This window comes from Balaenoptera physalus (assembly GCF_965194825.1).
Source record: "Balaenoptera physalus genome assembly, chromosome: 2".
In the NCBI taxonomy this organism is placed as follows: Eukaryota; Metazoa; Chordata; class Mammalia; order Artiodactyla; family Balaenopteridae; genus Balaenoptera; species Balaenoptera physalus.
The window spans coordinates 117,619,433-117,634,371 of NC_138883.1; the positions used below are offsets into that span (position 1 = coordinate 117,619,433).

Sequence of the window (14,939 nt, forward strand, 5' to 3'; positions counted from 1 at the left end):
ATTTCAATTTAATTTTGGAAACGAAATTTGGAAACTCTTCTAATACAAGTATCAATATGAATTTGGAGTCATATCAAGGGTAGTTTCTGTAGGGGCAGATATTCAGTGTGAGGATCTCAGCTAAGGATGTGTGGAGACCCGGGAGGATTCAACTCTGTTACCACAGAACTGCTTTCGGACATGCCCTCTCCCCTTGCAGTTTGCTGTTACCAAAGAAAGACTCCTGCAGAACTATTCATCCAGGCTCAGGGTTCCTGAGGCCTGGTCTGCTGGGAGCTCCTGAGGATGGTCTCCTCCTCACTGCATTACCTGCTGTGCTCGACAGCAGGCTGTCAGCCTGTGCTTTCCACAGAATTCTGCATGGAATTCATCAATATTCAAGGATGAATTTCCTTTTTAATTTATCTATTAAACTGTGCTAACAGTGGTATAAGAAAGAAAATACAGGTGCTTTCTCCATCTGGCTCACCACTCACTCAAAATAAATGGACAATCACAGGGCAGACATTATAGTGCCCAGTTTGTAGCCTCATATCTGCACTGGGGTTACAGGTTAACTGATTCAGAGTGGCTGAGCCACAGAAAAAAAACATGAGCAAGGCAGTGTGTGATGTCCTTATTCAGGAAGTATCAGTTGCTATAAAAGGTGTACTGTACGTCAGCCCAGTTTATTTACATCATATAGAAGAACCATGTATAAAGAAGAAAAAGCACCAGGCTGGGAGCTCAGATATGTTACTTGTTTGCTCTAACCTTCTAGACAAGTTGTTCTTTGAATATAAGTTTGGTAAAACTCTTTGAAAGCAACTCAGCAATATAGATAAAATTTAACTTTATATCTTATACCTATAATACCATTTCATCTACACAAATATACATACAAGGATGTTTTTCAGTGTTTTTTATAGTAAAATTGGAAACGTAATTATTCACTAATAGGATACTGAGTGGTTAAAGAGTGCTATGACCATAGGCGGGATAAAAATGTAGTCACTAAAAGTGATGTCTATATCTATTGACACGGAAAGATATTCATAGTACATTGTTTTTTAAAAGGCTACAAAATAGCATGATTTTTGTAGTAAAAACACACAACGTAAGTTTGGAAGGAGATAGATACACTAACATGTTAACAGTGGCTCTCACTGGAGAACAGGGCTCCATTTTACTTTCATTTTCTTCTTTCTACCTTTAGATACAGTCTGGTTTGAATTTAGAAAAGTCAATTTCTATTATAGATAGTTCCTAGAGAAATGTCAGTTGTATACATATATACCAAACCATGCCATCCATGGAAAGGGTAGAAAACCACCTACCTAAGTAGAATTAACATGAGGAGCGAATAAGAAGGCTGAGTCAAAGGCCCAGACGTAACTGAACCACACACAGAGCTGGAGCCATCTTCGTCACGTGGGACTGTGGATCCAGTGTCACCTTATCTTCCAAATTGCCAAGCTCAGTCAGACTTTTATTCGAACTCTCCTAATATTTAAATATTGGCAGCTTAGTCAAATGGTGTTAAAATACAAGTTACCAAAGAAGGCATACAAATGGCAAATAAGCATGTGAAAAACACACATTATATGACGTTCTGGAAAAGGCAAAACTATAAGGTATGGAAAATAGATCATGGTTGCCAAGGGTTGAAGGTCTGACAAGAGCAGGTAGCATGAGGGACTTTCTGGTGGTGGTGGAAATGTTCTGTCTTGATTGTGGTGATGGATACATGCCTCTACTTGTCAAGCCTCACGGACAGGACCAGAAAAAGCGAGATAACTGTGTCCTTGGGATGGTCAGTTTGTGACCTCTCTGTATGACATTCAGAACCCAGTTTCCATATGATGAACTGCTCACACCCATTCTTCCACCTATAAGGTGGGAAGGATGAACTAAGTTAGTGGCGTCCATTCATCAATAGGCTTATCAATCCACAAACTTATCAGCACCATACTCTTCATTGAAGCAGGATCTTAACTTTGCAAATCGTTTCATTAATATACTTGAAATACCTAAGGATACAAGTTTATCTCACTTTGTATATTTAGAAACATTATGTAAAGGAACTCTGCAAAGCTAACACTAATTTTTGGTGTCTGTTTCCCAAATCTTTCCTTAAGGCAAAGTTTTTCTGTGTTCTATTATTCAGGCTGTTGCTTTCTCCTGTAATCTCTAATAAACTACTCTTCTGGAATCCCCACAGTCTCTCCTGGCATCAGAGGAGCTGCCCGTGGCCTATGAACAATCTGCATGGAACACAGAAGAGTTAGGCCCCTTTCTACGCTTGTGCCTCATGGATCAGAATTTCCCAGCATTCGTGGAAGAGGTGGAAAAGGAACTGAAAAAGCTGACAGGGCTGAGCAACTAACATTCTACGTACATACAGAACTGAGGAACTTGAGCGCAATGGAAAAAAATGCTTCCTCCTAAGATTAGAGAAGATACTAGAATAAAGAGTATTATTCCAACACCTTTTATCAGTTTTATTTTTAAAAACAGGTGAATCCACTTTTTTATACATCATTGCACTTCAACAATTACACAAAACACAAGTACATGCATCTACCATTACGCACCGTGTGAGAACCCTGCCGGGTGTGAAAATCTACACTCAATGAAAAAATACAGTGTCAACCTCAAAGTATAACTAGTTGCATAGAATACCATGCTGTAACATTTCAAGGTCATTGAAAACAAAAGGTAAATTATAAAAGTTTGCCTTAATTGAATGTACAATTAGGTTCAACACATCAGTGCAAAAGGATTTAAGAATTTACATGATTTAACAAAAGAAAAAATAATCACTTAAAAAGCAATCATACATATATACTGCAGTTCATTATATCCATTCAGTGGACTGTTCCAGCTTCTTATCGAAGTCAGAGGTTAAGCCCTTAAAATTATAGATTTCAGTTTATATTACTCATCTTTATGTACCAGAACTGAACAGTTTCCTCATCTGACAACATATAGTAAGGAATGAGTATCAGCAGCTTAAAAATGAAACAAGCATTTATTTTATTTTGGATTTCTCCCACCCCCAAAAATATAAATATATATATATATTTATATACTGTATATATCTGTAGGTTTTGCTGTACTTTACAAAAATGTATCACTAGATGGCAGCAGTGCATTTTAGAGCTTTGCCAATTTAACAGCTGCATTAAGTAAAAAACGGTGCATGCATGATCTGATCCTCAGAAGACCTTTTTACTTCTATTTAAATATTCTACCAAAGGGAAAAAAAAAAAACAACATTCACAGCACATCAAGCCCAAAATAGTTTACACCTTCTACACTGAAGCATTGTTTAAAATGTACCTGGCTAGGTCACCCTTACAGGAGAGGCTAAATAAGGCATGCTTTAGACAGTCATCATGGTGCTGCTCACTTGAAAGGGAAAGAACCAAAGAGGTACAAGCAGAAAATTTAGCAGGTCATGTTGCCACCAGTTTCAGGAACCTAAAGATCTGTGAAGAAAGAGGAGTATTTAGAAATTAAAAGAGAATATGCACTATTAAGACTACACCAGTGCCTATAAAACAAAGCTGTGGTTCAAACAGCATGCTCAGGGATGCGGTGTGGAATTCTGATCTCCATGTGCCTAACCGGAAGGTACTCCAGCCCAGCTGTGCCTGGCCACCATTCTCGCCTTGCCCTCAGAAGCAAAGTGGGACCAATTGGCCTCTGAGAATAATCCACCTAAGAAGGTGACGATTTCATTTTTACCTCTTTTTAAAGATGTAAGTAAAGTGGTAAAGTGATGTTTTGAAACATCATACATATTCTGAAAAGCATTTATGTAAATAAGTGAAAGAGCTCAGCTGAAAATCTTCCTTTCCAGCTGCTACACTGGACAGACAACTTGTTCCACCAGTATTGGCTGCTCTTGAAATCAACTAAAAGATCTTGCAACATAACACCAACTACTGAAGAATTTTTAATAAGGTCAACAGAGGCACATTCATTTGAATGTAATTTTTTAAAATTTCTAAAGAAGGCCATACTTACAATTATAAGTAGTACTTAATTTGTGTTTCTCTGGCGCAAGTTTTTATCTTTGTGATTGTTGGTAGAGTTGGTTTTCCTTTGGAGGAAAAATTGCATTTACAAGAGTTAAACTCAAGGTCAGTAGCAACTTTTGAAAGTATAACACACGGAAATACAGGGAGTCTTCCACTTACTGCCATCCCTGGTATAGTAAGAAGTTTTATTGCACAATATTAATACACAATTAATATTCCTTGTGTAAAGTGCCTACATACCTTAAATTAATAGATCCTTTTGACTCCCAAGGCAGACAATATACCGGTAACTTTCCCTTTGATTTGTAAACTATAATTACTATAAAGGTGAAATAGTAGTTTTTTCTCTACTCAACACCACTGTCTCTTCTCAAATGATAAAAGATACTCAATTATATACAGGCAGTGCTGTGCCCTCTGGCACTTAATAATTTGGGCACTGTTTGCCTGCCTCTGACTCCTTAGTCCCCAACTCTAGGAGATTCTGCTAATCTTGGATTGATTCAAAATTTGCAATTTTGTCTCTTGGATACACGCAATTTAATGGAGCCAGGCAGTTTATCCATGCTACAGTCGAGCTTGAAATTAACTTTAACAAAACCTGAAGTCTCAGATATACTGGTGATTTCCCCCACATTATCAATTTAAACGTATGGGGTGTGCAAAATTTTAAACATTTTTTTGGCATGGTATTCCACTTTGTATTGCTACTAAAAAAACTGTATGGCCTGTCCTGGGAATCAAATGGCAATCAGTCAACTCCATGTCTGGCTAAGAAGTCTACACTGCAACAGTGTTTCCACTCACTGTCTTCCCCTACAGTCTTAGCTAGCCCTTTGATTAAACAGCAAATACAAAATAACCCAACCAGAAACTACTGAATCAATGTCGAATAAAGTACTTACATTGGCCCAGCTGGTTCATCGTCTACACAGGTGTTCAGTTTTTAATAATCCATTGAGAGACAGAAGAAGAAGGGAGAAAATTGTGAGACTGCATAAGGATTAACAGAACAGCAAACGGCAAGTGGCAAACATGACTATTCATAGCATTTATTCAAGGCCATTCCATCTGGAGGTGCAAAACACTCATGGAGTTATTATTTCTAGATTCAGGTTTTTAATGGCAGGTATGTTGTTTCAATGGTTTTAGTTAACACTTTGAATGCTTGTCATGAAAAACTGCAACTGTAGCGGACAGATAGGCTGCAATATCATTATACTCATCTTGTCCCCAAGTTCCAGTGGTTCACTCTTAAATAGATGAGAAGACAAACCAACATTTCAGTTGTAAAATCCTGCTGTTTGTTTTCTTGTGGTGAATGCATGTATAGTTTGGGCTCAATCCTGCAATGTAGATGGATGTGTATGTTCCATATGTTTAACCACACATCCTCACTTCCCCAAAGGACACTGTTCTTGCTGTTTTGTAATCTTTAGGAGAGTCTTTAGTCTGGAGAATGAGACAGAGGAAGCCACAATGGTTCAACCTAATACTGGGTCAGCCAGGGTAGGCTATACCAGCAACAAGTGTAGGTAGACCAGAGGATGTTCTGTGACAGACCAGGGAAAGCTGAATGGTGCTGACATCCCTCTAGAAAAGACTTCAGATAGAAAAACTGGCTCACTCTTGTACCCTGGCCAAAACCAGAACCCAAACCCAGATGAGCCATGAGTTAGATTTTTTTTTCTTTTTAATCGAAAAGCTTACATTATCTGAGTTTAGTTAGGTGCCTTCTTAAATTGGTATTTTCTGATGCTGATTTGTAAGTTTTTCTTTCCTGTTTCAACTAAGGGAAACTTGGTCCCCTTTACTCAGGGATATATGTGTGTGTGTATGTGTGTGTGTGTGTGTGTGTGTATACACACACACAGATTTTTTTTTTTAAGGCCCACAAAGGTGGGGGAAACAAGTAAGTGCTCTTAGTTTCTTTTTATTTTACAAACGTCAGGTAGACTAAATGATTCAGAACTGAAGGCTTCTAGAAAAACTCTCAGCAGGATTCCACAAGGGGGCTTGGTGCACATGAAGCAGTTATGGAGATTACAGTCTCAGTGTAGGCATCTGCAGGAGCACACGTCAGGAGTAATGTCTGTCAGAGGGAGACATTGCTCCACCTGTTCCTTTGAGGCAACGGAGAGGCAAAGCCACCGCCAGCACACACAGTGACTGGAGCAAAAAAAGATTTCAAAAAAAAGAAACAAAACAAAACAAAACAGAAACAAAACTAACCACAAACCAGTGACTTAGCCAGAACAATAGGCTAGCAACACACCAGTGTCCACAGGATTCTACTACTAACAATAGTACGCTATGGAACAGTACAGAGAACAAACTAAGACTTAGACACCCAAGACATCTGTGTGCTGTGTATACAGTGGAGATATACAAAGACGTATCAGGTACTGAGACACACGAGCCCAGCCTAGATCCTCCCTCACCACAACACCCTAACGCTCTCAGCATCCTGGCCAAGCCAGCTCAGCTACATGCTAGAAACTAAGCACTTCTGGGACTTACAGGAAAGGACACAGGAGCAAACTTAGAATATTTTTAGTGCTCTGGCTGTGCACCCGAAAACACAAAATTCTAAAGCAAGATAGCTGATTCAAGAATATCACCAATCTACTCCCAATTTTAAGAGAAAAAAAAGGGGAGAGGGAATCGCGATAGCCAAGCTAATCTTTTCAAAGCGTGACACTTCAGCACTAACCCAAGCACTTCACACCATGAGCTTTTCTTTCTTCAGTAATGGGGATACATGTACGCCCTGGTGTCTGACTAATAACGTCATTTTCCAGCCCAACAAGCCGATAACGTGCAAAGGGCTGCATGAGGGGTTTTAGCAACAGTGGCTCTGGTGTAGCTGCCATGCCTGCAAGTGGGAGCAGTTGCTGTTCACACTTGTGCCTACGTCTCACGAGCCCCTTCATCTCTCTCCCCAAATCCACTTCCACATTTATAAGGAACAAAGAAAAGAGCCTCAAGTCTCCCACTTTCCTGGACTGAATCACTATCTGCAACACCACTCTCCCTTTACAGGTCAAACAACAAAACAACTTGACCTCTAACAAGGAAATCAGGAGAGAGGGAAAGAACAGAACTACAGATAAAAGGTACAAAAATCAAAGTAAATGAGGATTAAACAGCAAACTGAAATCCAAATTAGTTGTGAAAGTGAATGAAGTAAACTTGAAGAAAAGTGTTAACATTATGAACTGTGCATCGTATAGACTGAAGCGGAGATTAAACAAACTCCAAAAGCATGCATATCGCTCACTTACCACCATGTTTTAAGGGTTTGATGCAATTGAGGGGGGAAAAAAAAGAAGTCATAGTAACCGGCAAATATCAACATACCCCCAAACCCTCAGGGCAAAAGACAGCCGCTTAAACAATGACTGTTCTCTCCAGCTGGGTATTACTCACAGCCACTGACTAGATGAGAGGAAGAGGGCTGGGGGAGAGTGGAAACAAGATGCTTCTGGAATCCATCTTATGAGTGAAGTTCCTGGTGGGCCTGTTGCACACACTGATTCATTCAGCTGAATGTTGTCTTCCCAAGTGAATGCACTTAGAGCCCTCATTCCCCTACATCGCCTCAGAATCTGGAAGGGTGCTCTGCAATGCCTAGTAAATAACAGATTACCTGATACAATACCAGCTCCACAAAGATGGCTTTAATGTCAAAGTAAGTTGACTGTCTGGTCAAAGCTCCTTTTTCACTGCCTTCATCTCACTGAGGATGAGGTTTTATGGTTTCTAAACCCACTTAAATTTTGCCTGATCTCAGCAGAGTAGCATTAAACCCAAAAGAGAGTAACAATTATTTTCAATTTCCTTCCTTATTCAGTCCTATTGTATTTTCTTCATAAGGTAGCTTGTTACTGACCCAGATGACCCCTGGTTAAGAGACAACACGTGTGTTTCGCATATTTTTAAAAGTCCCATTCCTTTTCCAACATTCCTGGCCTCTTGTAAAGCTTCATATGCTACCAATGTTTTGACCATTTAACTGATTTTGGAACATTAGACTAGCTCTTAATTCTAAAGTGTTAAAAAGAGTTTGGATACATCACAGCCACTAAAAATGGTTCCCACAAAACCTCAAATATCTTTTATACCAGTAACTTAAAGGAAGAGTGCCTATACTTGCTTATAAAATTATCTCCCTAACGTGATAATGGAAAACTCTTTTTGATGCCAGCACTTCTCTTAAATCAGCTCCTACTGTTTTCATTCAAGGTCAGTAAAATGTGCAGTAGAACTGAAGGCCCAAGCAACTAAGCAGGTTCACTCCCGATCTCACCAGGGTATTGGGAAAAGACTTAAAAGCACACTAATCACTCTCTGGGTTCAGTCAGCAGGGAACCAACACACAAGGTGAGCTCCAAACATATGTCCAGCTGTAAGGTGGATGGAAGGCTAGCAGGATGCTAGTTGTATCTAGTCTTTTTAGAGAATTATCATCTAACATTTTCAGAGAATGTAGTCAGGAGGTGAGTAAACTGAAAAAACAAAGCCCTTACTTGGCTCCACAATTCATCTGTTACTAAAAACATTGAAGGTTAAAGGTGATATGCAGATAATCTACCTACAAGACAACCCACTGGGGCACCGATCCTGAAAGACACCGTAACAGTGACCGAAAGGGATTTAGATGTAAGTTTCACTTACAAAATGTCCTGAGTATACTCCAGTAGACAAAAAGTCATGGGCCTTTTTTTTTTTCCCCCTGGAAGCAGCTAAACCTTAACTCTAAGTATTTTCTATGTGAGAAATCTAAAGCAATATTTGCTCTTCTAGTGAAACATACTCAGGCTAAACTATATAAGTTTAAATTTGTATGTTTCTATACTTTTGTATTGTTCCCTTAGTGCTTTTCTAGTACAGTGCCGAGTTACCAAAAACTCACAGACTGCCCAAATATGAATACTATCAGTTTTATATGAACTTTTTTCATATAAAAAAGGTCCAGTGACTCAGAAATAAATCACTGCTATATCTTGATAATAGTGTATTCATTTGGCAGAGAAAAAGCGTGTCAGGCTTATTTTTTTCAAAAATCAATTTTCACAATGGTATAAATAAGTCAACACAGAACTACGAACGGTTGTCTGACAGGTAAAAATTCATCAACTCTAAAACTCCAAATCTGTATCAGGTATAAGGTACCTCCTCATTCATTCCAAAAAGGAGTGTATGCATATATCTATAGGTAAATTTGAAGAAGGGCATATGGGAGGAAAGCATATGAAGTGAGTTTGCTCTTGTGAATTGCATAGGAGTTGAGGGGAATCTGGCTAAAGAAGAAAAAGACACAGCATAAGGAAAACTCACAGAGGAACAATCAAATTTTCAAAAAAATTACTTCCAGGAGAGAAGAAAAAAGGGTAGGGCAGGAGTAGGGAGGAGTCTGAGAAAAAGAGGCAGAAAGACAAAGAAGAAAACTATGTGATGGAAACGCTCGAGCAAGGGCATGTGATAGAGAATGGAGCCTGGACCGTGCTGGCTGTCAGGAGGGGAAGAGAGAGAAGGCAAACATTGCAATGATTCCAGCATCCCAGATTTTTCGCCCCAATTCAATAACAACAACAAAGTAAAAGCTGCTTGCATTACAGTATTCTTCTAAGACACTAGAGCAAGAAGGTTTTACTTTGCACTTACCCTGCAGTCATCTCTTTCACACAGGATTCATTCACTGCCTATAATAACTTATCTTAAAAAGAGATATTTTCCCTCCAGGAAGCTGTTCAGATTTGCTGGCCACAGGTGTCTCGTATAACAAACTCGTCCCCATTTGCGTTCAACAGCCATGGAGCTCTTAAAAAAAAAGATAGCTCCTTTCCCTGGGCAGGTGCCTGCACTTGTCAGAACCAATACTAACCATTCCTCAAATCTAACCTGACGGTCTCTTCCACATATGCTGGGATAGCAACCTGGGTAAGTGAAGCGGCTTCCTGCAAAGACAACAGCAACCTCTGACAGGGACAGGCTAAGCCAATCTGTCACTCTGCCAAGAAAGGGGCAGCCAGCCTTGTCTTAAAGTAAAAAGTCAGGTTTTGAAGCCCATTTTTACCTTTTCCTACTGACTTTTTACATCTCAATCTTTCCAAAGGGAAAGCTGAGAAAGGCAATATTTAGCAAAGCAAAAGCATTCAGCCCTTTTCAGGAGTGAGGCATAACTGCTCCTAATAAGCCAATGCTGAAAACACACTGACAGGCAACTCTCCCCCTTTAATCTCAGATCTAGACAGAGGTACTCTGCCTTGGAAGTCCTAATTTGCAACAAGAAAGAGAAATTTAGAGAAAAACGCATTATGCATATATGAAAATCCTAAGAAAGCACTTTTGCTTCATAGAATAGCAGTTCTGTGGACCCAGGAGAAAGAAAGTAAAAATCCCAGGACACTCTTATGTTGCAGGGCACGAGCCCACGTATTTACAAAGGCCCATCTGCTTCCACCTGACGTCCATCCCATTCCTCCATCTAGTTCACTGGTGAATGTACATTTGGATGGAAGTCCACCAGGTCTCCCCACATACATCGTTAGTGTCACCAAATAACCTTTCCACCAGCCTCACTACAATACTCGCTCTACCTAGTGCAGGCAGAGACTTAGGAGCTGCTGAGAAGAAAGGAGAAGAAGGGGAGGTGGCTGCTGCTCTCAAACATGTCCTTCCAGAGACTCTGGAGCCACTGGCATGCCTTCAGGGCTGCGCTCTTCCTGAGGGAGCACCAGACCTCCCTTAGCATTCTCCGCTGACACACATGGCTGGCACTGGGTCCCGGCCAGCCACAGGGACACAGACAGCTCTCTGGGGCAGGGTACAGCACCGCAGTGCACAAGCACAGGCCCAGAACAGTCAGACTGGAGTTGGCATCCTCCCCATCACCCAAGGCACTGAGTTTAGGTGCACACCCTTCCAGTCCAATCAGTGACAGGCAAGTGGTGGTAATGGTTGGCTGGCCAATTAATTTGTTTTCGCTGATGCTGTTATAGGGCAAGAGGATGGGGCTGGGGAGCTAGTGAGGAATCTGAAGTACTACTGGTGCAAGTCTCCATCAGTAGTCCCCCCCCATTATAATGACAGGGTTAGAAATGGAACATCCATAACAAAAAACATACCTTCCAGGACCTTTTCTGACTCTAAGCATGTCTAACCATCTAAGATTCTTATTCTTTCCAATGCCTAACATTGGCTGTGGTTCCGCTGCTATTATCCACTCCCTTCTCGGACCCTGGGCCAGCTTGAGGGTGCCACCTCAGGCAGGGACTCCAGGTGTTACTGCTTAGCTATCTGTCTTAAACTGGGGGTGGTAATGCATCAGATGCTCTCCACCATTCTTGTCTGTGAGACAGACAAAAAAACCAAATGGCAGGGGCCTGCTTCACCACAAACCTTGAAAACCTTCTGAAGGGACCAACCAAGGGAACCAAAAAGTGGCTTGTTCCAATGGCTTTTCCCAATAACAGTCTGACTGGACTGGGGCAGTTACCTACAGGGGCTATACCAGGCAACCATGTGACAACCAATCAGATACCTTAAATCTGCCTGAAAGGCCAGGTGGCCTGCGATCTTGGGGTGGCTTCTAGGCTTGACTTGGATTCTCCTCAAGCTCAATCTGCCTGATGATCTGTATTGAAGGAGGACAGAGCTGAACAAAGAGACTGACAACTGCCCATTCCCCACAAGGGGCCTGAAGGGCAGATGGGACCGGGGTTGGAGAACACCCACATGGAGGAACAGAGCTAATAATTATAGCTCAAGGTGGCTAATCTTAGGGGTACGGGGTGAGGAACCAGTATAAGAAATTTTCCTTCTCTCCTTTTGGGACTGAATCCCAACATTCTTATAGTCCTCTTTGCGTGCTTGGAAACCACCCCAAGGCTTGGAAACCAGCCCCAACATTACAGCTATTTTGTAGGGATGTTCTTACCGTCAGGAACTTCATCTGGCCTCTTCCTCTTTTCATACACAACAATGATCACCACAAGGATGATGATTTCCGCCAGAATTCCCAAGAAGGGCCAGAGTGGGGCCAGGTGGCTCCGTACCCTGAGGATGGTGACAACGGAGGCAGAGCCAATGGAGTTGGTAGCATTACATTCATACTCGCCAGGATCTTCTGTGATCTGCAGGTTTGTGATGCTCAGCTCAGTGTAATTTTCCCTGTTGATGATGATGAAGCGGCCAGAAGTATTGACAATCTCCTGCTCAGGAGCAGATAAAGTGATAACACACAAAGATCAGAGTAGGTGAATTAGTGCCCAATACAAGGCAACACTAACATCCTTAGCAAGACACTGGACGGGATCAGGGAGCAGTGTCTAGTACCATCTTTGTCCAAAGGACTTTGAGTACTTGATCACTGACTGCCCTTCAATCTCAACAACAACCAATCAACAATCTTCTAGCAGAGCCAGGGTAAAAGACTCCCCTGCTGTTGGTCCTCTGGACTTCTCCAACTTGTATGAAGTAAAGGGAGGTCCTACCCTGTAGACCCAGAAAAGGCCAACTCAATTTAGAAGATGCTGCTCCAAACACCAGGTAAGAAACCGTAACCAGGCAGAGGATGGAGAAGGGGTGTGAGCTCCATGGTCAGGCATGTATCTGGTAATATCAGGCCTATCTGATGACTTCAGAGTCAGCATATCTACTTCACGCTTGGTGAATTCTGCAAAGTCTCCCTAAACTTCCTCTAGAAACGATGCTAAGAACTTGCTCCTAGTCAGAGTGGGGGAAATTCGTAACTTCCACTTCCTTTCAGAATTACAGGGTTAAAGGAAAGTTTATTCAATCAATCAAAAGATATTTACATTAGCATGTTACATGTTTTATATCCTACCTAAGGGGAAGGTGAGATAGAAATGGAAAAGGATGACACAAAAATGAACATGGAGATTGGCCTCAAGAGGGAACCAGACCTCCAAAGGGATGGTTAAAGGAACGTGTAAGAAGCCCCAACAGAGGGTATGTATAGAGCCACATTGCACTGAGGGAGTGGACACTGCTGGAAAGAGTCAGGGAAAGTTGGAGAAGAGCTAACATTTGAACTAGGCTGTGGGGGAGGAGAGCTGATCAAGCAAGACAGGAGTGCTCCAGGCACGTGTGGGAAGGCAGAGGTGAGAGTATGACCAGGGGTTTGGGTGGAGCTGGGACAGGTTTGCAGCACTAATCTCATGGGATACTAGCAGGGGAAACATCTGACTCATGTGTCAGTTCATATGCAGCAACCAAAGGATAATCAGAAACAGTAGAGAGGAAAGGCAAAGATAATCCCCAGAATGATGTCTAGCTATAGCATAAATCATGTCTACGTTTGAGTGTGGGTATGGCTGGAACGGGAAACTCACAGCCTTCAAAATTAGTTATTCTGTGAAGCTTCAACCCTAGGACTTGAAAAGCTGCCAACTTCTCTAACTCCTGCTCTACTCACTCACTAATTCCATGTTTTTCACTTATGACCTGAGGTGATTAGTGAGTGTGACCTTTGGTCCACAAGCCTTCAAAGGGTATTTTAAAAATACCATCATATGCAAGAAACTTCAGTGGTTTTGCCACTAATTTACCTTGGTTAATATGTATAACCTTCCCAAAGAAGCTGGATTAAATGATCTCTAGGGTCCCTTCTGATTCTGAAGACTGGCAGTCAAAGAGGATGCCTGAAAAGTAGAGTGCTAGGCATACAAAGCCTGGGGAGGGATGTATGTCACCCCCTCTGACAGAATAGAAGACTGGTCAAGCATTAATCAGAGAGAAAGTGAGAGTCTAAAGTTTTGACTCTCCCAATACCATCAAGAATCATCCCACAGATTGGAAAAGATGTTTTCTTTGACCTTTTCTGGAGCAGATACTGTCATATTTCCAATGTCTAAGGCTGCCCATGGGCCTCCTTAGATTGTCTCAATTCCTAATCAGTATTTCATGTGTTCCAGGAATATATTATTAATTGTTCTCACTGCCTTGCCTTCCCAAAAAAACAAGAAAAGTACGTTAAGACCACTTTATGAGCAATATTTTCTTTAGGATAAATGTACCAGAATAATAGTAAAATTTTAAGATTGGGGTTAGCTCTTCTTGGTGTCTTATCTTGAAGGTAAACAGCCGAATCCTTTACCAGACAGACAGCTTTAACAAATCATGTATAGGGATTCCATGCTGGTCACAGACTGCCAATGACCTCCAGATTCATGATGTAACCACCAAGACTCTAGAAAGGGTGACCCAAGCCACGGCAGCCAGTAGGGCAGGTTGCAGAAACTAGTCCAGATGTCTAGACCTCCCCAGGAGAAACTCCAGCAACCACAGAGACCCACGTATAGAGAACCAGGGCTGCCTCCTACTCACCACGGGCATACCGTTCTCCTTCTTGCGCCAGATCCACTCTGGGTGGGGGTAGCCAACTGACTTGCAGTACATCACGGCATCCTGCCCTTCATTCTTGTTCTCACTCCGTTTATGGCCAGTGATGTCAGGAGCAGCTGTGAGAAAGAGTGTTGAATACAGTTACCATGGGAGCCTATGCTGAACAGGATACAAAGGCCCCAACTGTTGGCTCAGAGCCCTGCTTCTCCTTAGACCCACCCTCATATTCAGCTTTGATAACATGCATTTCAGGTCAGAACAGAGCAATGGAACCAATCACTTGCCCTAACCTCCCACCCACCAAAGCAGACACGAGGATTACTATATGTGAAGTTCTACTAATAATACAGGTGGTTCTCCAACCTACTGGAAGGGAGCACAGGTGCAACTGCATAAATTAAGCCATCCTTTAAAGAAAATGCAAACAGAAGCTATTACCTTCTCTGCCAGTCATGGTTTTTTCTTAATACACCTGTGTTAGCAATAATTATGTATTATATCAAATGCCATATATTCCCTTCAGGAAATGAGAGATCCCTGAGA

The 14,939-nt window shown here is 41.6% G+C and overlaps 2 protein-coding genes across 4 annotated transcripts in view; one reads left to right on the forward strand and one right to left on the reverse strand.

Annotated features, from left to right (window-relative positions):
• The window catches only part of REC114 (REC114 meiotic recombination protein), a gene marked incomplete at its 5' end in the record, with an annotated part of 111,773 nt that extends 108,457 nt beyond the window's left edge, over positions 1–3,316 (forward strand). The window contains one exon of the mRNA XM_082444403.1: positions 2,201–3,316. Within this exon, the coding sequence (XP_082300529.1) occupies positions 2,201–2,365 (165 nt within the window). The 3' untranslated portion in view covers positions 2,366–3,316. The remainder of the gene's footprint in view (positions 1–2,200) is intronic.
• Positions 653–14,939, reverse strand: part of NPTN (neuroplastin) — a 66,554-nt gene continuing 52,267 nt past the window's right edge. For 2 of the 3 annotated variants that reach the window (XM_082444224.1, XM_082444222.1), the window contains 5 exons: positions 14,379–14,512; positions 11,968–12,241; positions 4,931–4,952; positions 4,013–4,087; positions 2,455–3,470 (listed from right to left, as the gene is read on the reverse strand). In XM_082444224.1, coding sequence (XP_082300350.1) covers positions 4,027–4,087; positions 4,931–4,952; positions 11,968–12,241; positions 14,379–14,512 — 491 coding nt within the window. In that variant the 3' untranslated portion in view covers positions 2,455–3,470; positions 4,013–4,026. Of the gene's footprint in view, positions 1,869–2,454; positions 3,471–4,012; positions 4,088–4,930; positions 4,953–11,967; positions 12,242–14,378; positions 14,513–14,939 lie in introns of those variants that run through there. The other variant, XM_082444223.1, reaches the window with a different exon arrangement.